Source organism: Tamandua tetradactyla, chromosome 1, assembly GCF_023851605.1.
Source record: "Tamandua tetradactyla isolate mTamTet1 chromosome 1, mTamTet1.pri, whole genome shotgun sequence".
Lineage (NCBI taxonomy): Eukaryota > Metazoa > Chordata > Mammalia > Pilosa > Myrmecophagidae > Tamandua > Tamandua tetradactyla.
Window position 1 is genome coordinate 69,207,011 of NC_135327.1, and position 27,226 is coordinate 69,234,236.

A 27,226-nucleotide genomic window follows, 5' to 3' on the forward strand; every position below is an offset into this window, starting at 1 on the left:
GAAACAGTTGTCCATACAAAGACTTCTACACAAATGTTCACAGCAGCAATATTCACAATGGCCAAGAAATGAAAACAAACATATTATGTAGTAAACGCATAACAAAATATCTGTATAATGATACAGGCAACAACAGCGATGAACATTATGCTAAGTGGAAGAGGCCAGGTGTAAAAGCCATGCATTTTGTGATTTCATTTATATGCAATTTCTAGAATAGACAAAACTATAGAGATAGAGTTCAAGTCAGTGGTTGCCTGAGATCAAGTGGGAGCAGGGATGGGTTACAAATGTGCAGGAGAGAATTTGGGGGCATGATGGGATTGTTCTAAAGCAGGATTTTGGTGATGATTGCCCAACTATATAAATTTACTAAAAGTCATTAAATGGGATGAATTTTATGGTATGCATATTACACCTCAATAAAGTTCTTAAAAAGACTTGTGCATTGTTTTAATAATTATCACTTTGATGGCTACATATTCCATCAAAGAGACGTGCCACATTTTACTAAAAAATTCTCAAACTATTGAGTGAGGTTATTGCCAAGTTTTCCCTATTTTGAATGCTTTGATAAATTATCTTTGTTCTTGAAGTTTACACTCAAAACTATTTCTTAATGATTTCCTTAGGTTTGCTTCCCAGAGAGGGAACATAGGATAAAGTGACCATCTACCATCCTGGCTTCTGTTTAACCTATACTTGCTGAAACATGAGGATACTTGCTTACTTTAATATCACATAGGATTAAAAATTGAATCCAGCAATAGATTGAAACATATGAGTATATTAAAAATCCAGGAGTTCATAAACTACTAAAAAAAAAAACAAGCTATATGGCTGCTTTTGGAGGATCCTAAGAAATGAACTCATTCTGAAACATGTTTAAAAATTAAAAAGGGTGGGCAGAGAATCAAGCATTTATTCATATTCTCCAGTAGAAACTGTATTTCCAGGTAATGAAATAGGATCATTCTAGCTCGTAAATGCAGAAGAGAACCAAATAGAGTCATTCCAGATAGTACATGCGTAAGAGAAAATATAATCAGGATATGACCATTTTTATACCCCCCGCCCCCTCCCCCATACCCATACACAAGTCACTACCCTGAGAAGACATAACTTGTCATAAAAGAAGTGGCCTCAGGTGCACTAAGGGTGGATGATAGAACAAAAGATAGGAGAGCAGGGGCAAAACGCCAAATGTACCTGGGCAGGGGTCTAGGTGAACAGACCCTGTCCAGAGGTTGTCTCCTGGCAGCAGAGTTGGATGGCTTGAGAAAAGCCCTCTAACTTGTCCAAAGCCCTAATGGGGAAGTCTCCACACTAGTCAACGCAGGGACCATCATGGTGCTCCCAGCCCAGGCAGCATGGAAGCTACTTGAGAGCCCTCCCTTCACTGATCAACCATCCCTGAGCCAGACAGGACATCCATGCACTCCTGGCCACCCTGCGCCATGGGATCTGGAGCAGTGAAGTCTTTTACTGAGGAGAGAGTGAGACCTCCCCAAGGCTTAGAGAGCAGAACGCTTAGAGGTGGACTGGGCAGCCCTGGCCTCGGGACCAACCCTGTGCCAAGACGGCATTATCTACCTCTCACATGTATGTAAACCAGCTGTGCCCAGGGCTAGCTGCCTCCAACATCCTTGTGGCTGTGGGATTTATAAATATCTTTACAGTGAGAAAGGAAGAATGGCATTTCCCAATTTCAGCAACAAAGCAAGCCCCCTATGACTTTACACCAATGGAACAACTGCTTACATAACCCATCCCTCCTTCTGTGTTAATAGTGTCTAGAACTCGCAACACTTCTAGGAATAGGATTTCTTGTCTCTCATTTGCAGAATGGGGGAAACTGAGCTTCCAAAAAACCAAGAGAGAGAGGAATGTCCAAGCGTCAGAATTCAGCCACTCAGGTCTCCGTCCTTTCCTCCAGGCCCAGGAACCTGTGGAGGGAAAGAACCGAGCAGGCATCCAAGATGTGCATCCTCCAGGATGCAGGATACAGCAGGGGCTGGAGGTGAGAGATGGGGGGTGGGAGCCCCCGGTTCTGCCCACATTTGCTCATGCACCCTTTATTGCTTCTGTCTGTTCCATGCCCACCCTCTCTCATCTCCTGTCTGTATGTCTGTCTGGTGTCCCATGGTTCTGCCCTTCTCCCACCCCATGTGCTCCCCAGTCGCTTCCTTAGGAGCAGGCTAGGGAACAGAAGAAAGTCTGCCCACCCGGAGGCTATCCTGCCCGGTTAAGCTAGCCAAGCTGGGGTCTGGATAAAATATGTGGGGCGGGGGAGGGGAGAGCATTTATTTTAAATCAGATTCCACCAAGCACTGGAAACACCCTTCCAAGCAGGAGCCACTGACCTCCTGCGCTTTCTCCAAGGTTCCGCTCTTCCTCCAGGTTCAGGGGAGCAGCGGGGAGAATTACACGCGCGCCACCTGCTGGCCACACCGGGATCTGCAGAGAGCCGGTCATTCACAGAGCGCTTGAGCCAGGAGGCTCTTTATTGGACACTCCCTAGGATGGTTCTAATCCTGAGTGTTTAGTATAAACCTCTACACAGTGAAGAAGTGCTTTACCGCGAGGGCTTATTTATGGGTGTTTTGGTTAAGATAAGTAATGTTTTAAGTAATGGCCATTTTTTAAACCATTAAGGGGGGAAACTCCCACCACTCTAACACAACCATAGCTACTTTTTGTATTTTTCTCTCAGATCTTTTTTCCACTGTATTTATTCTTCTACATAATGACAATAATGAGGATAGGGTAGCCCAGGGGTTGAAAAAGTTTATTGTAAAGTGCCAGGTAGGCGATATTTTCAGCTTTATGGACCAACATTCTCTGTCAAGACGTCTCAGCTCTGTGAGTACAGCGCTAAAGCAACCATAGACAGTAGTTGAGCCTGATTTAGCTTGCGGGTAGTCGTTTGCCAAGCCCTGGTGGAGTGGATGGGAATTTGTGACCACCACTCCAGCTGTGCAAAATGTGTTGCCCACATTATTTAATTTAAACAAAGCGTGATGGCTAAGTTCATGCACGAGCTTGGCTGGGCTTTGGTGCAGATTTAACCTATTAGGCAGGTGATTGCCTCTATGGCTGATTACATCTACAATCACAAAGGAGAATGCCTGCAGCAAGGTGTTGTCTTACCCATCAGTTGAAGCCCTTAAAGAGAGTACTGATGATTTAAGCAGTCCGAAAAGAGAAGCTATGGGGAGTTCCAGAAACTGGAAGCCAATGGAACCCAACCCTGAAGAGAAAGAAGATGCCACCATGCGACAATAAAAATAAGGAAGCCCAAGGATTGCCAGTCAGCCAGAAGGCACCAACCCAGGGAAAAAGCCAGCCTTCTAGCCTCTCAAACTGTGAGCCAGTAAACTAACCCACTGTATAGTATATTAAGCAGCTCGGAAATTAAAATGGGAGGTAAATGTGGCTTCAAGCTTCAACTCTCTGGTGTATTGTTAGGTCCATTCCCATCCATTGCTCCTGCCATACCCTAACGTGGGCCATGGGAAGGTCTTTGGGGTGCTCAGATGTCCTCTGGGCCTTGGGCCTGTTATGTTGCTGAGGAACAGGGGAGAGGCTGAAGTCTTCTGGTCCTGGCCACTTTTGTTTCAGCACATGCCACACAAACCTAATGGGGTTTGAGGGTGATAAGAAAGACCCCAGACAAACACACACACACACACACTCCACAGAGCAGATCTACTTATTCAAAATCACTGCCACCCACCAAGGGTCCCAGGGGTAGAGAGGATAAGAGAAAGAAGGCCCTGGATTGTAGCCTCTCTGGTTCTCCATGGACCAGCCCCTCAATGAACAGAAGATCCTACAGAGCCAGGAAGTGAAGGTGTCTTCTAGAAGTTCTGCTTTCCTTCAGCACTGTACACCCCTGATATGGGAAGCAACAAGGGTTTACCCAAGTTATGGCAAAGAAATCACCAGTAATTCTCTTGGTCTTCCCACAGCATTGCCCTAGCACATCTTCGCAGTCATACAAAGAGTACTTACTCTGTGTCTTGTACATTGACTTGGGGACCAGAGCCCCACCACCTCCCTGAGGGAGGATTCCCCAGCAGAGCTGCATTGGCTGGGTGGGATGTTTTCTGGGATCCTCCTTGAGGTGCATGTCTGAAATGCTCAGGCTGCACAATCTAACAGATCTGAGGTTGAGCTGTGGCTCTGTAGTTGCCAGCCATGGTCATGTCTTAAGCCCTCTTGGCCTCCTGCCATGTGCTCAGCTCTCCTTCTAGAACCACGGGGCTCTATCACATCATATCTGCCTTTCTGGGTCATCTGAGGACTGTAACACCTGCACAGATTAAATGCTCAATAAAGGCTAATATTAATATTGTTCAGATAACTTGATGAGCAGTTCAGGAATGACTCCTAATATTTTGTATTTAGTTTTATATTTATATAGGTAAAATACCCCGTTGTTTTTTTTTTTTTGAGAGCAGCCATGCATAGTTCTATGAGTTTTGACAAATGCATCAAGTCATGTAACCAGACCACAATGAGAACACAGAACAGTTCCACCCACCTAAAAAACTCCCTCAGAAATGGCAAACTGTGGTCTCGCCATACAAATAGAGTATTATTCAGTGATAGAAAGAAATGAGCTCTCAAGTCATGAGAAGACATGGAGGAACCTTCAATGCATATTGCCAAGGGGAAAAAAAGCCAATCTAACAAGGCTACCTACTGGATTATTCCAACCATATAACATTCTGGAAAAGCCAGAGCTACAGAGACAATTAAAAGATCACTGATTTCCAGAAGTTGGCGGGGAGGTGGGATGAATATCGGAGCCCGGAGCAGTTTTAGGATAGTGAAACGGTTCTGTAGGATATTGTAATGGTGAATGTATGGCACTATGCATTGTCAAAACCCATAGAACTGCGCAGTGCAAAGTGAGCCCTAACTATAAACTTTAGTTAATAATGTATCAATATTGTCTCATCAATTGAAATAAATATAACACACTAATGCAAGATGTTAATAATAGGGGAAACAGAGTGCAGAGAAATGAATTTGGGGTAACTATCTGTGCTAGCTGCTCAATTTTCTGTAAACCTAAATCCACTCTTAAAAACATGGTCTATTGGGGGTGCGAGGGTAGTTGAGTGATTGAATTCTCGCCTGCCATGCGGGAGACTAGGGTTCCGTTACCGGCCCATGCACTTCCCAAAAATAAACAAGCAACACAAACGAATGAAAATGCAAACAAACAAAAAGAAATTCAACAAATGGTGCTTCAATAAGGGGAAATGCACATGGAAAAAGAATGAAATGTGACCCCCACCATATAGCATACAATACAAAACAAAGCATAGTTTATTAATCAAGGGAAAGAAAACAAGTCCCTCTCACTGCCCTTTGAAGTCCTGCATCCCTAGTCCCCTGTTATCCATCCCAAAAGTTTGCCTTTTTCAGGATGTCATATAAATGTAATCCAAGAGAACATAGTGTTTTGAGTCTGGCTTCTTTCACACAGCACAATTATTCTGAGATTCGGTCATGTGGTTGACTGTATCAATGACCCATTCATTTTTCCTGCTGAGGAGTATTCCAGTGCATGGATGTATCACAGTGTATCTATTCACCCATTAAAGAATAGTAGGTTGACTCCAGTTTGGGGCAATTATGAATACATCTGTCATAAATATTCACATGTAAATATTTTGTGAACATACATATCCAATGCCATTGGGAAATTATCTATATTTACCTAAGAGTCATATTTCCAGATTATATGGTAAGTTTTTTTTAATGCATAAGAAAATGCCAACTGTTCCATTTTGCATTCTCACTAGCGATGCATGAGAGTTCCGGTTGCTCCACCAGTATGTGTAAATTTTCAGTTCTTTTCTTTGCATGTGCATGTGTGTGGTTTTAATTAGCATTTCCCTAAAGGCTACTAATGTTGAGCTAAACTTTTGGTGCTTATTTGTTATCTGTATATCTTCCTTGCTAAGTACCTACTCAAATCTTTTCCTCATCTTTTTATAGAGTGCTCAATTTTATATAACTTTGTGTCCAGTTTCTTTATTTTTTCCTGCTCTGCTTTGGAGAATTGGAAGGATAATCGGCCCATCTAAGGGTGTAAACATGCATAAGATACACACACATGTTCCTGCCTAATCGTATGCCAGATGACCTTGCAGTTTTCCCAGGATGGCCCAGCAGGCATTCTTAAAATTCATTCATACCTTGAGTGCTGTGATGGTCAGGTTCATGTGTCAACTTGTCCTGGTGATGGTGTCCAGTTGTCTGGTCAATTAAGCCCTGGCTTATCTGTTGCTGTGAGGACATTTCATGAGCTTAAATCATGAGCACATTGGTTGCATCCAAGACTGATTACATCTGAGGTCAGCTAAGGGGAGTGTCTTCTGCAATGAGTGACACTTAATCTAATCACCCAAAGGCTATTGAGGAGAACCCAGAAAAGCAAATCTCTGTCTGCTTCAACCAGCCAGCCTCTCCTGGGGAGTCTCTTCAAGAACATCATTGGAGCTGCCAGCTCACTGCTTGCCCTACAGATTTTGGACCCTAGTATTCCCATGGTTGCATGAGACACTTTATAAATTTCATCTCCTGTTGGTTCTGTTTCTCTAGAGAACCCTGACTAATACAGGTGGCTTGTCTACTGATTGGATCTTTCTCCTCAACTCAGTGTTTCTTCTCAGTAATTTTATTGCAGTAGTTTGTGCCTTTCTTTTTAACTGTGGCATAAGAGAAGAAGTCATCCCTCTCACACTGACTCCCAAATTCTTATTCTCAGGGCCACTGGGACTCCCAGTCTGTGCTCCTGAAGATCCTGCCTGGTGGCCAACTTTGCCAACAGGAACTCACGTGATATCACTCTTAGAAGTGTCACACAAGGATTTATTAAACCCTAACCTCGAGGTAATAGCATCCCAGCCATTTCTCTGATTATTGGATCACCCAGGGAATATGTGGTGAAGAAAAAATGTCAGCATCTCCTAGATTAAGCTAATTGTACTCTAGAATTAAGTTTGCAAAGGCTTAGGGAAAAGCTACTCCTATAACTCCCCTGTGAGGGAGCTCCCTGGAGACTTTCCATCAGCACCAGCCAGCCAGTAACTCACCTCTGAGATGCTGTTGACTGGGGACTTGGGAGGCAGGAAGCTGCTTAGAGAAAACTGTGTGATGAGCCCCTGTTTGTGAATTGCCAAGTAAAGTGAGAAACAGAAGCTTCTGCCTGGGGCTGCAAAGTGTGGAGAAAAAGAAAGAAAGAAAGACTCTTGCTTCTCACTCACCTGGAAACTTATCCAATCCCCAGTTAGATTTTCTCCCCTTCTTGGGTGCCTTTAATATTTTAAAATGACTCTTCAGAAGCCCACGAACCCCAGAATGTGTGTGTGTGTGTGTGTGTGTGTGTGTGTGTATGCGTGTCACATAGTATGGACACACAAACATATGGACACGTGTACATGAGTGTCTTCCATGGCCAAGCATATGTCCCTTCCCCAGTTCTGTGTTGGCAAAAAGTCATCGTACCCAACACTGACAATGAAAATGAAGATAATGCAGCACCTTTTATGGAATACTTACTACATCTGGGCTTTGCACGAATTCTTTTTATTCAAACTCTCATTCAATCTTCATAGTAATCTGTTAGAGAAATGGAGCCGAGGGCGCATAGGTTCCCGTGACGGGTTCTTCAACCTGGCTTCCACCCACATGGAGAGTAGGGAAGAAAAATGGGGATCACCAGCTCACAGCTGTAACACATGATTGCCCCGCAGAGTTCTGCCAACCCTTCAGAACTGATGTTAAAATGCTTCCAAGATATTCCTATGACTGGTTTTCTCTTTGACCTTTGTATGCTTTCATAACTGTTATTTGATTAAATCCTCTCAAATGGAATCATGTCTCAAGAAGTGATTTTCTTGGCATTTGCATTTCATGGAGGGGAAGAATCCTCCTCCTCACCTGCCCTCTCCTTCCCCTGTGCCCCAGGTATTTCCCCTCGGCTCATCTCTGCTCACAGGAGTAGCAGGGCCCAGGGTCCCTTGAGCAGTTCACCTGCTGGAAAAGGCCAAATGCTCCTGACCACACCTGCCCACCTTGGCAGGAACTGTAAGCCCACGTGGGCACAGTGGGCTCCTGGGTCTTCCTGAGAGCATCTTCTTGTATCCTTCTTGTCCCTTTCTGACTGCTCAGGGGAGAAGTCTCTGTGTGCCTGCTCAGGCAAACCCAGGTACTTCCCCAGTCATTTTTAAATGATAAAACACCTCACAGTCACCTTCAGTTGTTGAAAACAAGCATGGTTCAGCATGGAGAACATGCAGGCTATGGTTGAAGTTTCCCACCCAGACCCAGAGAGGAGTAGGGGGCAAGAGGGTGAGCATGGAAGGAAGCCAGCCTGGTAATGGTAGGCTGCCCTATCCCCCCTGCTTCAGGGGTGCTTTGGAGCCCAGACCCCACTGCCCTGCACACACAGCACCACACACACAAACACACATACCCAGAACCCAGAGAAGCTTAAGGCACACCCCAGTTTCATAAGGAATCCAACCTTATTGCAAACATCAGTCCTTGGACTCCCAAAGAGCTAATCTGCAAACAAAAGCATCACCTTTCCTCTAATACCTTTGCCTCATATATAAATATACCTTCTGGCTTCCTCTTTCATACCTCAGCAGGTCAAGAGACTGTAGCGCCTAATGCAGTGACCCTTGACCTTCTCAGACCCTTCCACCCTGGGCAGGAGCCATCCTTGACCAGAAAAGGCTCAGCCCACAGCAGCCACCCAGAATTCCTTGGTTCCATGGACTCTCACTGGCCCATTTCCTGTTGTCCCTGCCCAGGCCTCCAGTTCCATGGGGGCTGCAGCCCAGGTCTGCACCCACCCGACCAGCTGCCCAAGCTCCCAGTATCTGGCGAGATCTTGTCCGATCTCCTTTTTTCTGTGGTCAAATTCCACAGCTCCTCCTTCTCTGGCTTGGAGCAGCACTGCCACTTCTAAGCCCACTGCAAATTCTCACCTACCGGTTTGCATTTTCTAATCTAAGGGGACGTTGGCAAGATAAACCTAGTTGTGTTGGGTAGTTGGTTCCCCCAACTCTGTGCCCCTGTTATGTCTCTTGAAGTTTGCTTTATCCCAAACTCTCATCCTTGCAGCTGGGGCAGCCACACTTCACAGATGAAGAGATTGAAATGCTGCAGTTATACAGGCTCATCCCCAGCAGGTTCTTCACGAGTTCTTGAATGCAGCACCAGCTTATTTGGAAAAGTATATTTTCCACTTCACAAGCTCTCTATAAATTAGCAATGTCATATACGCTATAATGTAGTAAGTTACTGTTCCCACCAGGGGGCGATACAACCACACAATTTTCTCAGTCTCCTTGATTTAGTTTCATTCCTATGGTAGCAACAGGTAGAAATTTTTATAGGATCTTCCTACCAACTGAGGGCAAAGGGTGGAGTGAGGGAACCAATTCAGAGGAGATTGCTCACTGGAAGAGAGTCTGTACAGAAGGCTTCTCAGGGCCACAGAAAGGACCCAGGCTCTGTGATATGACAGGCTGATTCTGGGTGTCTTCCGTGCTGGATAGCCTGGTGCACCAAGACAGAAAGAATGTGAATTAAAATAAAATAAATGATAAAATAATAAGATAAATGGAAATGCAATGAGGTAACAGCAAATTCCTCATATTTGTTTTCAGGCCAAGTCATTAAACTTTTCTGAATCTGAGCTTTATTATCTATGAAATGGGGATGGGGCACCCCAAGAGCTCCCAGAGGAGAAAGTGAAAGCCCTGGGCCCAGAGCAACGGTTCGTTCCTTCCTCCTGGGGAGATCCTCGGCTCCCTCATCTGTTCACTAAGGCCACTACGGCCTTCTGACTCTTCTTCAGCTCTCAAATGTAGGAGCTGCCCTTTACATCTGTCACATGAATCATCAACAGCTCGCATCTCCAGGATGAGCTCTGATTTCAGACGTGTCAGCCAGGCCATACTGGCTGGATTCGTATGTTTTGGGGCCAATTCTGGACAGGAGACCCCCTGGCACCAATGGCACACATGATACTCCCACCTAGGCCAACACAGGTTTGAGGGGATAAAAGTGTGTAATTGTTTTCTGGGGCTTTTCTTTAGCAGAGGGGAGCTTGGAAATGCAAGGTCTTCAAACCATAGTTACTGTGGCAAGTACTTGCATCATACGTGGCAAACAGCAGGCACTCAACCAATGGCTGCTTTATTTTGCCCTAATCTAGTCAACTGGATGTAGTGTCAGAATCCTGGTGATCTGACATGGTCTGTGAACTCAGACTGAGGGACTCCAAAGGAGGAGCAAGTCCTTTCCACCGACTGAGCACATAACAGGTCTCCATCTGCTCTTTGCAAAAGGGAGAAGCTTTGAGCAACCTTCTGTTCCCCTCCTTTCTCTTTCCTGCCCTCAACCCCAAGCTGGACAAACAGCACTATCTGTGTTTGAGTCAGCCCTTACAAGGACACATCCTTCAACTGACCATGACATGAAGCTAGTGGTCCAGCACGACTGTCAGGGTGAGTTTGCAAGTGCCCCTGGACCTTGGTATTATGGGTGGGATTGTGGCTGCTCTCCCCAAAATATGTCCAAGTCCGAATCTCCAGTCCTGTCAATGTGACCCTATTTGGAAATAGGATCTTCGAAGAAGTGATTAGTTAAGATGAAGCCAGACTGGATGAGGGTGGACTCACATTCAGGATGACTGGAGTCCCTATAAGGAGGAAATTTGAACACCAAGACAGAAAAGACAACCACACGATGGAGGCAGAAATGGAATTATTCTGTTGGCAAGCCACTGCCAGAACTCTACAGACCTCCAGGGGCCTGGCCCCACCTGCACTGTGGCGTGGACTTCTGGCCCCCAGAATTATCATTCTGTGACGTGAAGCCACCCAGTTCGTGCTGTTTTGTCAGGACAGCCCTGGGAAACTGAGACACCAGGCTACTTTTCAGGTCAGAGCGAGGAGTGCTGACTTTCCCAGTACAATGTAGGTGGCCTGAGGCCACCTTAAATTCTTATAAAACAAACTTTGAAGTAAAATGGAACAGACAACTCCCAGGATGAGCCGGGACCCGGCATGAAGGGACTGAGAAAGCCTTTAGACCAAAAGGGGGAAGAGAGAAACGAGACAAAATAAAGTGTCAGTGACTGAGGGATTTCAGAGGCGAGAGGTTACCCTGGAGGTTATTCTTATGCATTTTGTAGATATCCCTTCATAGGTTATGGTGTATTGTAGCAGCTGGAGGGAAGTCCCTGAAACTGTTGAGTTGTGTTCTAGAAGCCTTGATTCTTGAAAACAATTGTACAACTATATGACTTTTACAATGTGACTGTGTGATGTGAAAACCTTGTGTCTGAGGCTCCTTTTATCCAGGGTATGGACAGAGAAGTAAGAAATAGGAATAAAAATAAATAAATAATAGAGGGGTAAGGGCTAAAATAAATTGAAATATTAGTGGTAGAGAAATACTAGAGGGAGGCGTAAGAAGCATGAATGAGTTTTTTATTTTTCTTTCTTTTTCTGGGTGATGCAAATGTTCTAAAAATGATCATGGTGATGAAGACACAACTATGTGTTGATATTGTGAGCCACTGATTGTACTTCATGTATGGACTGTATGCGTCTGAAGATTTGTCAATAAAAATATTTTTTAATGGACATAGAGAGTTCAGCTTAATTAATTTCCACAGTGTAGCACACACAAATGAAGAAACAGGATAGCCTTAGAACCCCAAAAGGCCGTGTCGGGTCCCTCTTTCTCCTCCTCCAAATAATTACCATTTTGCCTTCTTCTGCCATAGGTGATTTTACCTGTTTTTGATGTTTACATGAATGAAATTATACAGTAGGTACTCATTAGCATCCGGCGTCTTTGGCCAAATAGTAGGACTGTAAATTTCATTCATGTTGTTGCATATAGCATGACAGATTTATAGAGGCTTGACTGCCAGGTCTCAGCCCACGCCTTGTAAAGGAGCTTCTATCCGTCCCAAGGCACCATGCAAAAGGCTGTCATGCTTCCAGGACTGGTGGGCTGCCTGGGACATGGGGAGGCAATCAAGCTTACTTCCCTGCTACCTAATCCAGGGCACATTATGGTTGTTGATTTGAAACATTTCTCCATTTTTAATTTAAGTGTTTCCTTTCTCTCTCAGCCCTGCTTTGTGTTACATCCCAATATTTTAGTTTCTTTCATTCTCACTTTCATATTCATGAAAAATAATATATATATTTAATTTCCTTTGGGACTTTCACTTTGAACCTTGGATGACTTAAAAGTATGTTACTTAATTTTCACATTTCGAAAATCTTTATGTTGTCACTCTGTTATTGATTTCAAGTTTCTCTCCATTATGACCAGAGAACACACTCTGTCTAGTATCAATTATTTTAAATTTGTTGAGATTTGTTCTATGGCCTAGGATATTGTCTATCTAGGTGAATGTTCCATGAGTGTGTGAAGAGAAATGTGTATTCTGCTGTTGTTGTATGTTGTGTTTTCTTCCTACTTTTATCTCACTTAGATCCTTTTGGTTAATTGTGCAATGCAGATCTGTATATCCTTGCTGATTTCCTGTCTAGTAACTCAATCATTTGCTGAGAAGAGTGCTGAAATCTCCAACAATAATTGTGGATTTGTCTATTACTATTTTCAGATGTCTCAGTTTCTGCTTCATGTATTTTTAGACTCTGTTGTTTGGTGCATTTAGGATTGTTATGCTTTCCTAGCGAACTGATCCTTTTATCATTATGTAATAGCCCTCTTTGTCTCAAGTAATTTTCCTTGCTCTGAAGTTTACATTATTAGATGCTGACAGCAATTTCTGCTGCTGTTTTTTTAAATTAATGTTTGCATACTAATATCTTTCTTCATCCTTTTATTTCTACCTATGTATATCACTGACTTTAAAATGATTCTTGGAAACAGCATATAATTGGGTCTTGTTTTCTAATACACTCTCCTAATCTGTCTTTTGATTGGTGTATTTCAACCATTAACCTTCAAGGTAATTATTGATGTGTTAGTTCTTAAGTCTGCACTTTTATTATTATTTTTTTGTTTCTCATCCCTCTGTTTCTTATTTTCTGCTTTCTTGTGGGTTACTTGAATGTTTTTGGACTCTGTCTTGATTTATTCAGCAATACTGAGTTAACTCTCTACATGGCTTTTGCAGTGGTTACTCTAGTTATTACAATAAGAATATGTGACTTACCACAGTCTACTGATATCAACATTTTGCCACTTCAAGTGAAGTATGGAAACCTCATGCAATGTAGGTCACCTTCAATTTGAAATGTCATTGTCTTGAGTATCAGAAGGTGTTGTACTTTTTGTTTCAGTCATCAAAGATGACTTATAAACTCTTGAGGAACAGAAGTCTATTCTACGTACCCATATTTCTGCTGTTCTTTCTTCCATCCCACAGCTCCATTCTTTTTTTTTAGTACTTCCTTTCAGTTTGAAAATTTTCTTTCAGATAATATTTATAAACAATCTTGTTAGTAACTAATTCTTTTAGTTTTCCTTCAACTGAAAATGTCATTATTTACCCTTCATCTATACTATCTATAGATGATAGTATCATCTATAGAACTCATGGTTTTCGGGTTTTTTTCTTTCATAACTTGAAAAATGCTGTGTTACTTTCTTTTGGCCTCTATGATTTAATATAATAAAACTCCTATCATGCAATATGGTGTGCTCCTCTGCATTATGTATGATTTCTCTCTGACTGCTTTCAAATATTTGGGGGGGCGTTAGTTTTCATAAGTTTAATCATGATTATGTCTGAGCATAGAATATTTTCTTTCTTCTTTTTTTTTTTTTTTTTTGGCTTATCTTGTTTGGGAGTCACTTAGTTCCTTTACTCTGGAAGTTTGACTTTCCAAATTTGGAGGGTTTTCAGCCGTCACTTACTTTTCAGTCTATTCTTTTCTCCTCTTTTTTCTGGAACTCCAATGATAGAAATAAAACTTTCTGTATTGTCCCATAGGTCTTTAAGGGTCTGTTTTTTAAAATCCATTTTATCTCTGTTTTCAGATTGGTAAATTCTACTAATCTGTCCTCAAGTTATTGATTCTATCTTCTTTTCACTCTTCTATTGAAACCACCCAGTTAGTTTTCCATTTCTGTTATCGTATTTTTCAGTTCTGTGATTTCTATTTGGGTCTGTTTTATATAACTTCTATTTCTTTACTGTGTTTTTCTATTTTTTTTCATTTGTTTCAAGAGAATTTGTAATCACATGTGAAACGTTTTAATGGCACTGTTTTAAAATTCTTGCCAGGTAATTTCAACATCTCGTTTATCTTGGTGTTGGCTTTTCTTATTGAAGTTGTGATTTTCCTGGTTCCTGGAATATTGGGTGACTTCTAGTTAGATCCTTGCACATTTTGCTTACTATGTTAGGAGGCTGTGGGTCCTATTTAAGTCTTGTATTTTAGTGGGCATTCAGCTGTTTAGGTTTAGCATGCGGTTCCTGGCCTGCTTTGGTGGGCTCGGATCCATTGACATTAATTTTCTGAGCTTCCTGTGCTTCTTTGGTCTGTTGGCTTACCTGGTGCTGCTGGGCTCCCACTGGTCCTTGGTGGTGCTGCTTGTGGGGGTGAAGGAGCTTCCCCAGGATGGGCTTCCAGGTGTTCTTGGTTGAGGAAGGGTCTTGGGCCCACAAGAGTGTAGATGCTTCCCTTGCTAGGTGCTTTTTGTAGTCTGATTCCCCCAACTGGTATCCCCCAGTTACCCTGGTGTCTCTAGGAGGGAGAAAAGAGTCTCAGACCTGCAGGGATAAATAGATTTCCTGGGTCAGGTTGATTGCTGTGGTGGAATTGTTTTTGCTGATGTTCCTGGTCATGTGAGTTGGTGACCAGGCCAGCCTACTCCCACCCCTGCCATTGTCTCAGGCCACACTTGGCACCATGACCTCTAGTTCCTCAGGAACTTTAGGGCCATTTTTATGGTTGGCCCATTTTTCCTGTCCACGGGTAAAGCCAATCCTTGTGTAATGGAATGCCCTTTCCCTACACTGCCACATGCCCCAAGTTCACCTGGAAAATTCCAATCCATCCTCTGTGCCTTGGTGCAAATGCCCTCTACTCTGTGAAATTTGCCCTCTCCATCATGATTTAAGATGGGGATGCTGGGCTGCTGGCCAAATTCTCCCTGAGTTCTAAGTCCAGAGCAATTCCATTGCTAACAGGTCTCGGTGTAACTTGTTTTCATGCTTAGTCATCCACTGGATGTGGGCACCAAGCCACATGCTGCTACATAATCAAGTGTAAATGATGGACAGTGTCTGGGAGGCCTGTGCATGGGGGTTTTATACAGCTGGAGGTCTCTGAGTCACTGGGCCTCTGAGTCCCCTGGGCAAGATCTGGTCTGCAGTCTAAGGCCAGCTGTGCTTTAGGAGTGAGGGACTCTGATTAATCCAGACTGTCTTCTTGAAAAGTGCACCCTGCCAAGTGCACTTGCCAGAGTGTGAACACAGGCCTCCTTTCACCTTTATAGCCCATTGTGACATTTGGAGGACTTGGGCATTGTCTGGATTCAGTCTCATTAGAAACTTCCTGTTCAGCAAGATTTAACCTGCTGGCAGCCAGTTCTTACTTCCACTCTGAGGCCCCAAGGGACTCCAGCTTAGGGATCAGAGCTGAAAAACATTTCAAGCATTTCAAGTTCCTCTTCCCAACAGATGCGGGGTGAAAACATATGTCCCTTGAGTATCTTTCATCAGAGTGGGAAGCTTAACCCTCCACTGTCTCTGGACACAAAGAGGAAATGTGGACTTAAGTTCTGCAGGGAGAGGCTAATTTTAACCTTTATTTATTTGCCCATGACCACAATGGACCCAAAGTATCATTTCTTTCCCAATGTGGAGCTGAAGTAGTCACCAAAGGTTAAGTTACATAAACGGTGATACCTCAACCTTTAACCTCAAACTGTAGTAACTACCATTCGTGGAAGGCCTGCCCCGAGCCCTCTGTAGGGGAGGTGGAGGAGGCGTTATTATTATCCCCATTTTCTGCTATGAGCAGCATGTGGCTTGGTGCCCACATCCAGTGGGTGACTAAGCATGAAAACAAGTTACACCGAGATCTGTCTAGCAATGGAATTGCTCTGGACTTAGAACTCAGGGAGAATTTGGCCAGCAGTCCAGCATCCCCATCTTAAATCATGATGGAGAGGGCCGAGGGGGATGGGGCCTAGACCCAATTGTGTTGTCCAAGTCAGAAGCGAGAGAGGCAGTGTGAACGGGGCTGGAAGTAAAGGGCTAGACCAGAGTAGAGAGGGAGGGAGGGTGGTGGTTAATCCCTGTTAGCTCATGAGAGCTGAGGGCAGGGGGCTTGGGCCTGCCTGCTCCAAGGCCTGTCATCCCACTTCTGTTGAATGGGTACGTGAATCCACTAGGGAGCTAATCTTCATGTTCCATCCTGTTCCAGTTTGAATCTGTTGGTAACCCAAAAAAGCCAAGTTCTTTAATTCTCATTCAATATTGCTGGGTGGTATTTTTTTCTTATTGTTTCCATGGAGCTGTGTCCTACCTAATTACGGGTGGTAACCTTTGATTAGATGGTTTCCATGGAGATACATCCCCACCCATTCAAGATGGGGTTGCTTACTGGAGCCCTTTTTAAGAAGGAACCATTTTGGAAAAAGCTTTAGAGCCCATGCAGCCAGAGACCTCTTGAGATGAAGAAGGAAAATGCCCCCAGGGGAGCTTCATGAAACAAGAAGCCTAGAGAGAAAGCTAACAGATATCGCCATGCTCACCTTGTCCAGTTCCAGTTAAGAGAAACCCTGAATGTTACTGGCCTCCTTGAACCAAGGTATCTTTCCCTGCATGCCTCATGTTGTACATTTCTATAGCCTTGCTTTAATTTGGACATTTTCACAGTCTTAGAACATGTAAACTTGTAACTTAATAAATTCCCCTTTTTAAAAGTTGTTCTGTTTCTGATATCATATCACATTCCGGCAGCTAGCAAACTAGCACACATCCCAACTAGGTAGACATGGGAAAGCTCCTAGCAGAGTCTGGTCCAGCATGCCAGTCTTGGGGGAGAAAGCATGGCCTTTATTATGCCTTGATTTGAACATTTTCCTGGCCTCAAAACCATGAGTGAATACATTATCATTGTTTAAGCTGAACCATTTCATGTTATTTACTCGAACAGCCTAGGAAACTAATACAATAACTTTTCAGAGGTTTTTGGGCAGAAATCTTAAATTATATTTCAGAAGGCAAAACATACATGAATTAATACCTGAATCCACTGATCCCTATACAACTGCCTTCAACTTTCAAATAACCTACCCCGCCCCCCCCACACACACACACATTCAAACCCTTGATCATTTGGTACAAAAATATAAAGGGAACCATTCAGAATGCTACCATCCAACACAAAAATATCTGTCTCAATGGAGGCTTACCAAGTTCATAATTTTATTATACTCTGAATAGACATGATATTTAAAGAGCAGAGAAAATGACTATACAAAGGATTTATAGAACATTCATTTACATACTGGATATATTCTTTACAGTATCAGAAAAGGTAAAAATATTCACTAATAAGTAAGGCAGAAAAAGACACATTACAAGGTCTTTGATGTTGTGGCAACACACGGAAACCCTTTAATTCAGCATGGCTTTTAACATGGTTAGAGTTTAACACTGGAGGAATACAATACATTAAATGAGTAGGTTAAAAGGACCCTGAATATAATATTTGTTGCAAATAGTTACCATGAACTTACTAGCATTTTTGTCCAGGACGGTCCATTTATGCTCAACTAGACCTGGAAACAACCCCCTCAGGGGCCCAGAACCAAGCGTGGCAGCTGTGGCTTGCTCCTGGTTTCTACGTACAATATAAGGGTGGGGAATACCTGGAGTTACCTTGTTCTCTTTTAATGCACATGCCTACGCACCAGGAAAGGTATCTGGTATACCAGCTCATCAGAAACCAGTTAAACTGGCTTCCTTTGGCTCCTCAGAGGGAGCTCATTTCTTGGAGTAAATTCCCTGATGCTCTTGACTGTTGTGAGCAGGAATCACAGCTGGTCAGTCAGTTGAGAAAGCAAATTTGCGTAGTTTCTTGAACACTGTGAACAAGGACTGTTGTGGGAAACCCTGACGTCTCCACAGTTCACTGGTATGGATATATGCTTTTCAATATCGCACCCCTCTCTTGCTCGCATTTCTAAACAACCTCTCCTGTCCTTCATTAGAAGGAAGAAGGATCTGGCCTGTGTGGTCTTTGGGACAAAGTTGCGTTCCAACCATCAATATGAGGTGACTACTTGGTGAGAACACAGACCTCTCCTCCTTTTTGACCAGTGCCTTCAATGGTCAATGTGAAATGCCAGATGCCTTCGCAGAAGACATCAGGGCCCCTTGGAAATGCTGGAACAGGCAAACACGTATCAGGGAAGTAGGTCCGTGAAGACCAGGGCAAACATTTGGCACAGAAACGAGGCAGTTGCCTTTGGTACATCAATAGGAGCTAAAAGGTGGAACCACCCACCTGCTTTTGTATATACACACATATGTACAATACCCACTGTAATTCAGCTTGTCACTAATTCTTTTTTTCTGCCACTCATTTTAAACAGAGAATTCACAAAGCATAGTTTCAAACTCCAACTGGATAAGAATTACCTGGGAGACCTGTGTGCTCTAGGGTTGGTGGTTGAAAGAAGAGAAAGGGAAACACACAACAGGCTACAGTCTCCACAAATGCCTACACAGCAAGCACACTGAGTATAGGGGGAAGGAGATGATGACTTTGGCCAGCCCCATCTCTCCGTGTGGAGAAATTTCAGGATTATCAGCTTCTCGCAAACCTGTGGCAACAGACAGATTTAGGTAGAAAACCCAATGCACTGGAATATTCATATAAGCATGGCATAACATACCAGATTGGGGGGCTAAGATGATATGGGAAAGTAGCATTCAAAAAAGTACTGAGAACCATTCTCTTTCACCTTTGCCTCCCTTCCTCCCTTCTGTTCAAAGATGCCACAAACACACAAGATCCCAACAAACGCATAAGGCAAGGGACAGCCCTGTGAGAAAGACTCATGTAAGCTTCTGAAGGTCAGATACACTCTCTGCAATGCTAAGCCAGGCCTTAATGTGACAAATGACAGGCAGATACTAAAGAACAGTGATTCTAAATCCAGTTGTTTCCAACCCCTTCTGGGCTTTTCCCATCAGAAAGGAAGTCATCCATGAATCTGTAAAAAGACCTGTTAATGATTAAAGGATTGGAGTAAGCTATCTGAAGCAAAACAACTTCTTGGTAACATAGCATATTCAAGACTTAACAACACCCCCATTGGTCCACTGCACCCCTCTATTTTGTGTGGCAAGGCACCTACAGAGCATTCTCCACAGTGACAATCTTCCTAAAATCACAGCTTAAAATAGGCTGTGGCATTTGGATACTTGAACAGTATTGCAATGGCAAAATTCTCTCATAAATAATTTGGCATAGGTAAACGATAAATTATATAGCAATGGTGTTATACTTCCATCTTCTCCTTTTATCCTATCGTGGCCATAAGGGATTCTCTCTGGGTCAGTTTGTTTTTCAAGACCCCTTTATGTGGGCATAGGGATCTTCACCACATGCCGAGTTTGGGTTTTATAACATCGCAGCCATCTTTAATCACATCATACAGCGTATCTCATCATCACTATGTTCATGTCCCTGCAATGTCCCAGAAGTGCTGAACATGCACTAACCTTCATCAAACACGCATCTGCTTCTCGGGTTTCCCACATCTCCACCGTGGGAAATGCAAATGTGAAAGAGACTGCTGGGTTTGGGGGCATCCACCAGAGAGAGATTTCGGCAGATGGCACAGTGTGGTATGGTTGGTCTCATAGGTCTCTCTGGAGTAGACCAGCCACTCCCCCTTCTCTCAGTAATGTTGGCGGGCAACAAAGAGGGGATGGCCCATCTTTTCTGTGGTGTCTTCTTGCACATTTCTTTCATGCAAGTTCTTTTGCCTAAAATGCACGTGGCTGTAGAAGTGTGTCTGATGTAAGGCTTCTTTCAGGAAAGGCCAGTACATGGTGAGGTGTTTTGTTCATGTTTTTGTAAAGTTGGAAGCTCCTCTTTTCCCTCTTGTACCTGGAGTTCCAAGGCTTACCAGTTTGTTACAAAGGGGTGGCCCCATTCTCATCCCACTGAAGTCCAAGGTCCACGGAAGTCTCCCTATGGGCTTGGGGTATGAGGGCAACTCAGACCTTCCTTGGGGAGCCAATCATGACCTTTGACACAAAGTTCACAATGGCGCTGGCAGGCTGCTCGGGGTCATGTTCTGCAAACAGGTGACACACGTTGTCCGTGGTGCTGCCCTGCTTTCGGGCTACAAACCCGAAGACCCTGTAAAAGCAAAGCTGAGGTGAGCTGGGCAAGCATCTTGCAGAGCTGCTTCTTCCCTCTGCCCCTACCAGCCACCACTGTCACTGGGAGCAATTCCCACAGCCGATCCTGCAGTGTCGACCATAAGACAAACACCTCATTCCGTACTCATATGTGGGCTTTGCCTCTGACCTCCACGAAACGCTGCACAGAAGGTGCCATGATTCCCAGCTTGCAGGTAAGGAGCCTGAGGTTGCAGGGAGCTGAGTGACTTGCCTACCACCCCAGAGCTAAGACCTGGATCAAAGCCGAGGCTCAGTTTACTACACAGAGGCTTCTCTTTGGGGAGGTAGCAGTGGTTTCCTTTGAATACCTCAATGAGACTCCAGAGCCCCCTGGATCTCCTGAAACACAGTCTCTGAGGGGAGAGAAGTGGTTCTTCATCACCCTGATAGGTGTGAGAACTTCTGAGCTACCACAAGAGGTCACCTGTTCTCATTAAATCAAATCAGAAGGGCTCTTGAACACAGAACCAGCTTCAAAAGCACACCTAAGGGACTGGATACTTTGGAGGCTTTTATGGAGTGTGAATATTATCTCAATAGTTTTTTTTTTTAAAGCACACCTAAAGAGCCCTTGAGCATTAATAACCCAATTTTGATTTTTGAGGTGATGTCTGGATGTGCCTAAACCATGCCTACATTTCCATATTCCAGCCACTTGGGCCAGAAGCAAGTGAAAACAAACCAATGTGTTTGCAAACAACCAGGTTAAGATGAAAGCAGAAAGCTGTCTCCAGACAGCTTTAGCTTTAAAACAAAAACAAAAGTAGAAAACATGTGCAAAGCTTAAAGCTACATATAGAAGGAAAAGTGGCTTCACGAATCAGATTTAATAACAGCAAAAAACAAAACAAACAAACAAAAAAGTCAGTCAGTACTTCACTGGATTTCTTCTCAGGCTTTGCAAGCCTGGTTTACCAACTACATAGAGTTAGGGAAACTGTTTAAAATAAGAGAATATTTAATTATTTTTCAGAAAAGAGCTGAAGCCATCATCTTCCCCGAGCTCTTATGAGTCTCAAACTTAATTCAGTAGCTACCATTACCTGTATACAAAAGTTCCTGATAAAGGTCTTCTCTTTCTTAGAAAAATGAAGGATTCTGTTAGAGCTTAGACGTTTCCACAGTACAGAAAAGGCCAATGAATGATGGTCAAGTAACCCCAAAGCAATTGCAAATTCCATGGCAATGCAAGCCCTGTCCCACTCTGCCTGCTAGAGGCTGGGAAGAGGCCCAAAGCATGATGCCCACCTGGAGGGCAGGAGGAGGTTATCTGAGCACTTGATCAGATCCCTTAATAAATGAGAATCTTGAAATCATTCAGGAAAGGACACCTGAGATAAGGGGTTTTTGGCCACTGAATCTTGACGATGGAGAGGAAGCTGACGTGTGAAAGAGTGGCAGGGCAGCTGGTGGCCGCAGCCTGCCCTGATGGCCACCTGGGCTGATCCTGCAATGCTGGTTGGGGAAGGAGAGGGAGGGGTGCAGTGTACATGAGGACTCCCCCGAGGCCGCTAGGGGACTCAGAGAACAAGGAGAGGTCCATTTGTAAGGAAGGGGTCTGCACAGGACATGGGCAGGAACCACTGAGCAGGGACATAATGAAAACTGTCTGCTGCTCTGTATATGATGGTCTTCAAATGTCCATTTCATTTGTGCTCATGCACACAAGAAGCTCATCCATTGAACTCCCCTGACTTCAGAACTTTTTCAGTCCATACCCTCTATCAAATGGCTGAAAAAGTTGTATGATTTGCCCACTGTATTACTGCATAACTGCGTCTATGTATATATATATCAAATGTAAATATTGCACTCAATGCAGGGTAAGCAGAAGCATTAGCAGAACCCAGGCCCTCTCTATGTAATCTATGTAATGACTCTGGCTTTTTTTTTTTTTTGTATGCTGTATGGTGGGAGTCACATTTCATTCTTTTTCCATGTGACCATCCCATTGGTGCTGCACCATATGTTGAAATTTTTTTGGGGGGAGAAGTGCATGGCCTGGGAATTGAACCCGGGTCTCTCGCATGCTAGGAGAAAATTCTACCACTGAGCTACCCTTGCACCGCCCCTCCCTTATTATTATTATTAAGTAAAAAACAAAACCATTGGCATAATTTAGTCATTTTCTTACAGGGGAACCATCCTTAGAAATCTGGGACAGAATTCAACTTTGGATCATGACTGTAAATGAAGAGAGAATATAAAGAATTCCTGGCAACTTACTTTGAGGAAGGGCCATCTTTGATCCACCTTATGGATTAATGAGAAAAGAGAAGGTTATGTTAATTTTTATTAAATTCAAGGGTAAAATGAAGTATACACAATGCTCAGTAAATATGCAAATTCCTTACTTCCTGTCTTGTGGATCCAAAGCACAGAAAATCACGCTGTTAACAGGGTAGTGCCTGCGGAAAAAGAGCCTGTTGGGGAAACACGAGGGGAGAGAGAGACATCACTGTGACTTAAGTGCTTGATGATGCTGTGAGTGGGGTCTCTACATGGGATAGGTTGGGGACCAGAAAATCATTTCATATCTTTATGAATCAACTGAATTGGAGAAAAAAGTCCTTGTCATTCAACATCGATGAAGCTGGGCAGGACAGGTTTTGAGGAGTAGGTGGCATTCAAAAAAAGAAAAACAATGACCTGAATTCTAAAGTCAAAGACCTCCTTGTAGGAAGAACAGGAGAACATCGAAAGACGAGTGAGACTGAGCAGCATGTTCCTGCCATGTCAAAGCACCTACTATGTTACTTGCACATGCTGAGAATTCAATAAATGCTCATTTTTGGAACACTCTACTGACCTAAATCCAACTTAATAACAGCAGAGCAAGCTGCTAAAAAGTCACCTGAAACTGGAAAAAGGAAAAAATGTATATCAAGCCCATACTCTTACCCAAAAAATGGCCACCAGTTAAAAATAATACTGGATGGTGGTGATGACAGCACAATACTGTGGATGTAATGAAGACCACTGAATTGCACATATGAAAGTGATTCAAAGGAGAAATTCCAAGTTGTATATACATTACTACCAGTTGAAACAGTAATATTATCAGTGGGCACTGATCACAGTCTCAGAGTGTTTTTAAAGACGAACTTCAGATGTTTGAATTTGCAAACTACATGTATTTAGTGCTTCAAAATTTTTAATTTTGCTGATTCCTGGGAAAAACCTGTGAACCAATTACAAACAGCTTTCCCATGGTTACTGGGACATTTTTAATGACAGGAGAAAGCCTAGACAGAAGCTGGCTCACTATTTCAAGGACGACTGACCCTATCCCTGCATGAGGCAGTTGTCAGAAAACCCCAGCCCGGCTCTCCCTCCCTCTGCCCGACTCACTTCCTCTGATTGTCAGTCAGGGTGATGCCTTGTGCAGACACCTTGAAGTGGACCACAGTGGAGATGGGAGGGGGCTCCTGGACCAAGGTGATGCTCAAAGCCTTCTGTACCGCCTGGTGGCCTGTGAGGGACTCCATCTCCACTGAGTTCAAATACCACACGTTGCAGGCTGCAAGACAGAATGGGTGAAATGTGTCCAGCACATGCTTATTGGGAGACTCATGTGTTCTTTCCACCACTTGCAGATTTACAGACCCTGGGTTTATAGAGGACCTGCCTGTGTGACCTGGGCCAGGTGTTTATCTAAGAGCAATGCTCTTGGTCCCCAATTGAGAAGGTTTGGAGAGCAAGAGACCTAAAGCCATGTTCACCAATGCCCATAGAGAATAAACAAGTTGCCCATAAAGAATAAACAAGTTATTGGAGCAAAGGAGACCCCTACTATTGTGGCTAGGGAAACGCAGGCTGCCCTCCTGTTGCATTGTATTCATGCTTGCATTGTTCAAACTTAGTGTCTCAGTTTGACAGGGCTGCTCTGACAAAGACCACCAGTGGGTTGGCTTCAACAACAGGAATTTACTGTCTCACAGTTTTGGAGGTCTGAAGTTCAATCTCAGTGGGCTGGTAGGGCTTATTTTCTCAGAATTTCTCAAAGTTCTGGGCGTGGTTTGCTGGTAATCCTTGCATCCCTTGGCTTAGAGCTGCAGCTCTGCTTCTGCTACATGGTGATCTGTCTTCTGTCTCCTCCTCTCACTCTCTTCTTCTGTCTCTTCTACACACTGGCTGCAAATGAATTTCCTCTGCTTGTAAGGTCTCCAGCCATATCAGATTAAAGCACACTCTGATTTAGTGTGGCCACATCCAAATAGGATCTTCGGTGATTCTATTTACAAGTGAGTCCACCCCTACAGGACCAGGGGGTTACGACTTGAATATTTCTTTGTGGGAAACATAATTCAATCCACCACAGCTGGTGGCTCTACCTGGTGTTGGAGACAGGTTCCTCTAGCCTCAGCATCAGTTTGGATGTAGAAGGAAGGAGCATTAGCACAAAATCTCAACTATGATTCCTGGAAAGGAAAGGAGGCCTCTGAAGTAACTCTGGAGACATTATATTATGGAAAAGTGTGGTTTTGAAGCTCAAACAACTGCCTTACACTGTGCATGGAAAGTGGCAGGTGTTAAGAACCAGTTGCTGAGTGACTCTGTCTGCTTTGGTTTGCTAAAGCTGCCAGAATGCAATATACCAGAAATGGAATGACTTTTAAAAAGGAAATTTATTAAGTTAAAGAATACAGTTCCAAGCCCATAATAATGTCCAAACGAAGGCATCTAGTGAAAGATACCTTGACGAAGTCATCTAGTGAAAGACACCTTGACTCAAGAAAGGCCCATGTCTATCACACAGAAGGGCATGTGGCTGGCATCTGCTGGTCCTTGTTCCTGGTTCTGTCACTTCCAGTTTCTGTTGCCAGTGGTTTCCTCTCTAAGCATCTGCAGGCCTTCACTTAGTTTCTCCGGGACACAACTCTTGGTTCTGTCTTGCTTCGCATCTCAAGCAAAGGCACATGCAGCATCACTGAGGTCTGCATCACTGAATGTCTGTTCCTAGGCATCTGCTTTCTCTGTTGGCACTCCAAGCATCTCCAAATGTCTGTCTCTTTCAGCTCTGAAGCAACTTTGGACATTTCTCCAAAATGTCTCCCCTATTAAAGGATTCCAGTAAACTAATCAAAATCCACCTTGAATGGGTGGAGTCACATCTTCACCTAATCAAAAGGTCACACCTACAACTAGGTGTGGCTCATCTCCATGGAAACAATCCATCCCAAGTTTCCACCTTAAAGAATAGGTCTGCCCCCACAAGACTGGATTAGGAAAGAGAATATGGCTTTTCTGGGATATATAACAATTTCAAACCAGCACAACAGCTGGCTTGGGGTGAATTCAGAACACAAGCTATGGAAAAGCTGGGGACAGCTTGTCCTTGCTTGTGCTCTCGATGCCTGCGTTGCCAGGAAGTGCTTGGGGGCATTCTCTTGGCCATCTCTTTTAGAGGAAGAAACAATCACTGACTATAAAGTGGGGTTTGTAAAAACCCGGATCTTCCTTTCAGCTTGAATTACTGCAGCTCAAGCAGATGCTAACAAGGGCCTTTTGGATGTGGGTGAAGTCGGCCTGCCCAAGCTTGGAGAGGTTAAGACTCTGACTAAAGTTCATCCAGTGGAAGGGAACCACTGCCTCGCCTGGCCAAAGACCAAGAATGCTTTCTCCCCTGAGGAACAGAACTTCTCTCTTTCCTCACTCTGTGTATGCAAGTCCTTGTGTGTGATGCATGGGGTGTGTTAATCCTATTTGTAACAGCCTCTAGATTTTTAATGAGCAGGAAAAAAATGCTTCCCCATTATCCCTGCCAAAGTAGACAGCAATCTAAGCAGCGACGTCATCCTCACTTGCAGTGGTTTCCTGCAGGGCAGGGCCTGTTCAACAGAACAGTTCTACCTGCTCTTTGCCTATTCTTCTGACCTTGGAGAACAGGTGGGGGCACTGAACACTGGCATATGTATCCCCCAGCATATGCACTCATGCACGGATAGGCTAACAGGAAAGGAAAGAATAGAGATGTTCCTAGAAAGGTCAATTCTGAGCTACAGAACCATCCACTGTCTCCACAGCAAATGCTGTAATTCAGTCAATTTTTAAAGTCTGAGAAATTTTGAGGCTACTGAGACCTGCGTAGCTATGACACTTGTACTTCAGAGAATACACAGAGTAACTGTGATGGGAAAAAAAACAGGAACAAGTATTTGCATTGATGCATCAGTAAAAAGAACTAAGCCATTCCCTTCACCCCTAGGGGTGAACAAGAGAAATGTGTTAGGATGGAAGTTTCACTGACCATGCAGGGAAAAGCTGTTGAGAATTATTTTATTCACTGAAGGAGGCCCAGCTGACAAGGCTGAATCTCTTTTTTTTTTTTTAACATGGGCAGGCACTGGGAATTGAACCCGGGTCCTCTGGCATTGCAGGCAAGCATTCCTGCCTGCTGAGCCACCGTGGCCTGCCCACAAGGCTGAATCTTAAGGAAAGGTAGCAGACACTTTCTAAGAGGGAAACAGCTTCAAAGACCGGGGTGACAAGTGTTTTTCTAGGACAGCTGTCCACTACAAGGAGCTTTCAACACTCACAGAGAGAGAATGAAACATACGACTCCTGCTTCTTTTAAGCAACAAGATACTCCCAACTTTAAAAAGAGCTTCATTTTGCTATTTTTCTTCTACAAAATTTAGTTGGCAGCTGCTTTCTCTCTCATGAAAAAGAGGTTGATATTTTGCTGCTCTGATTATTAAAATGCACTGCACCATCAAGGAGAATTTATAAAGCAGTTTTTACCCCAAACACAAC

General features: G+C 43.7%; 1 protein-coding gene across 9 annotated transcripts in view; it reads right to left on the reverse strand.

The window, feature by feature from the left end:
* Positions 1 to 17,456: 17,456 nt before the first annotated feature.
* Positions 17,457 to 27,226, reverse strand: part of TNS3 (tensin 3) — a 434,926-nt gene continuing 425,156 nt past the window's right edge. For all 9 annotated transcript variants that reach the window (XM_077118747.1, XM_077118732.1, XM_077118722.1 and 6 more), the window contains 4 exons: positions 23,822 to 23,990; positions 22,825 to 22,893; positions 22,697 to 22,723; positions 17,457 to 20,426 (listed from right to left, as the gene is read on the reverse strand). In XM_077118747.1, the coding sequence (XP_076974862.1) occupies positions 20,282 to 20,426; positions 22,697 to 22,723; positions 22,825 to 22,893; positions 23,822 to 23,990 (410 nt within the window). In that variant the 3' untranslated portion in view covers positions 17,457 to 20,281. The remainder of the gene's footprint in view (positions 20,427 to 22,696; positions 22,724 to 22,824; positions 22,894 to 23,821; positions 23,991 to 27,226) is intronic.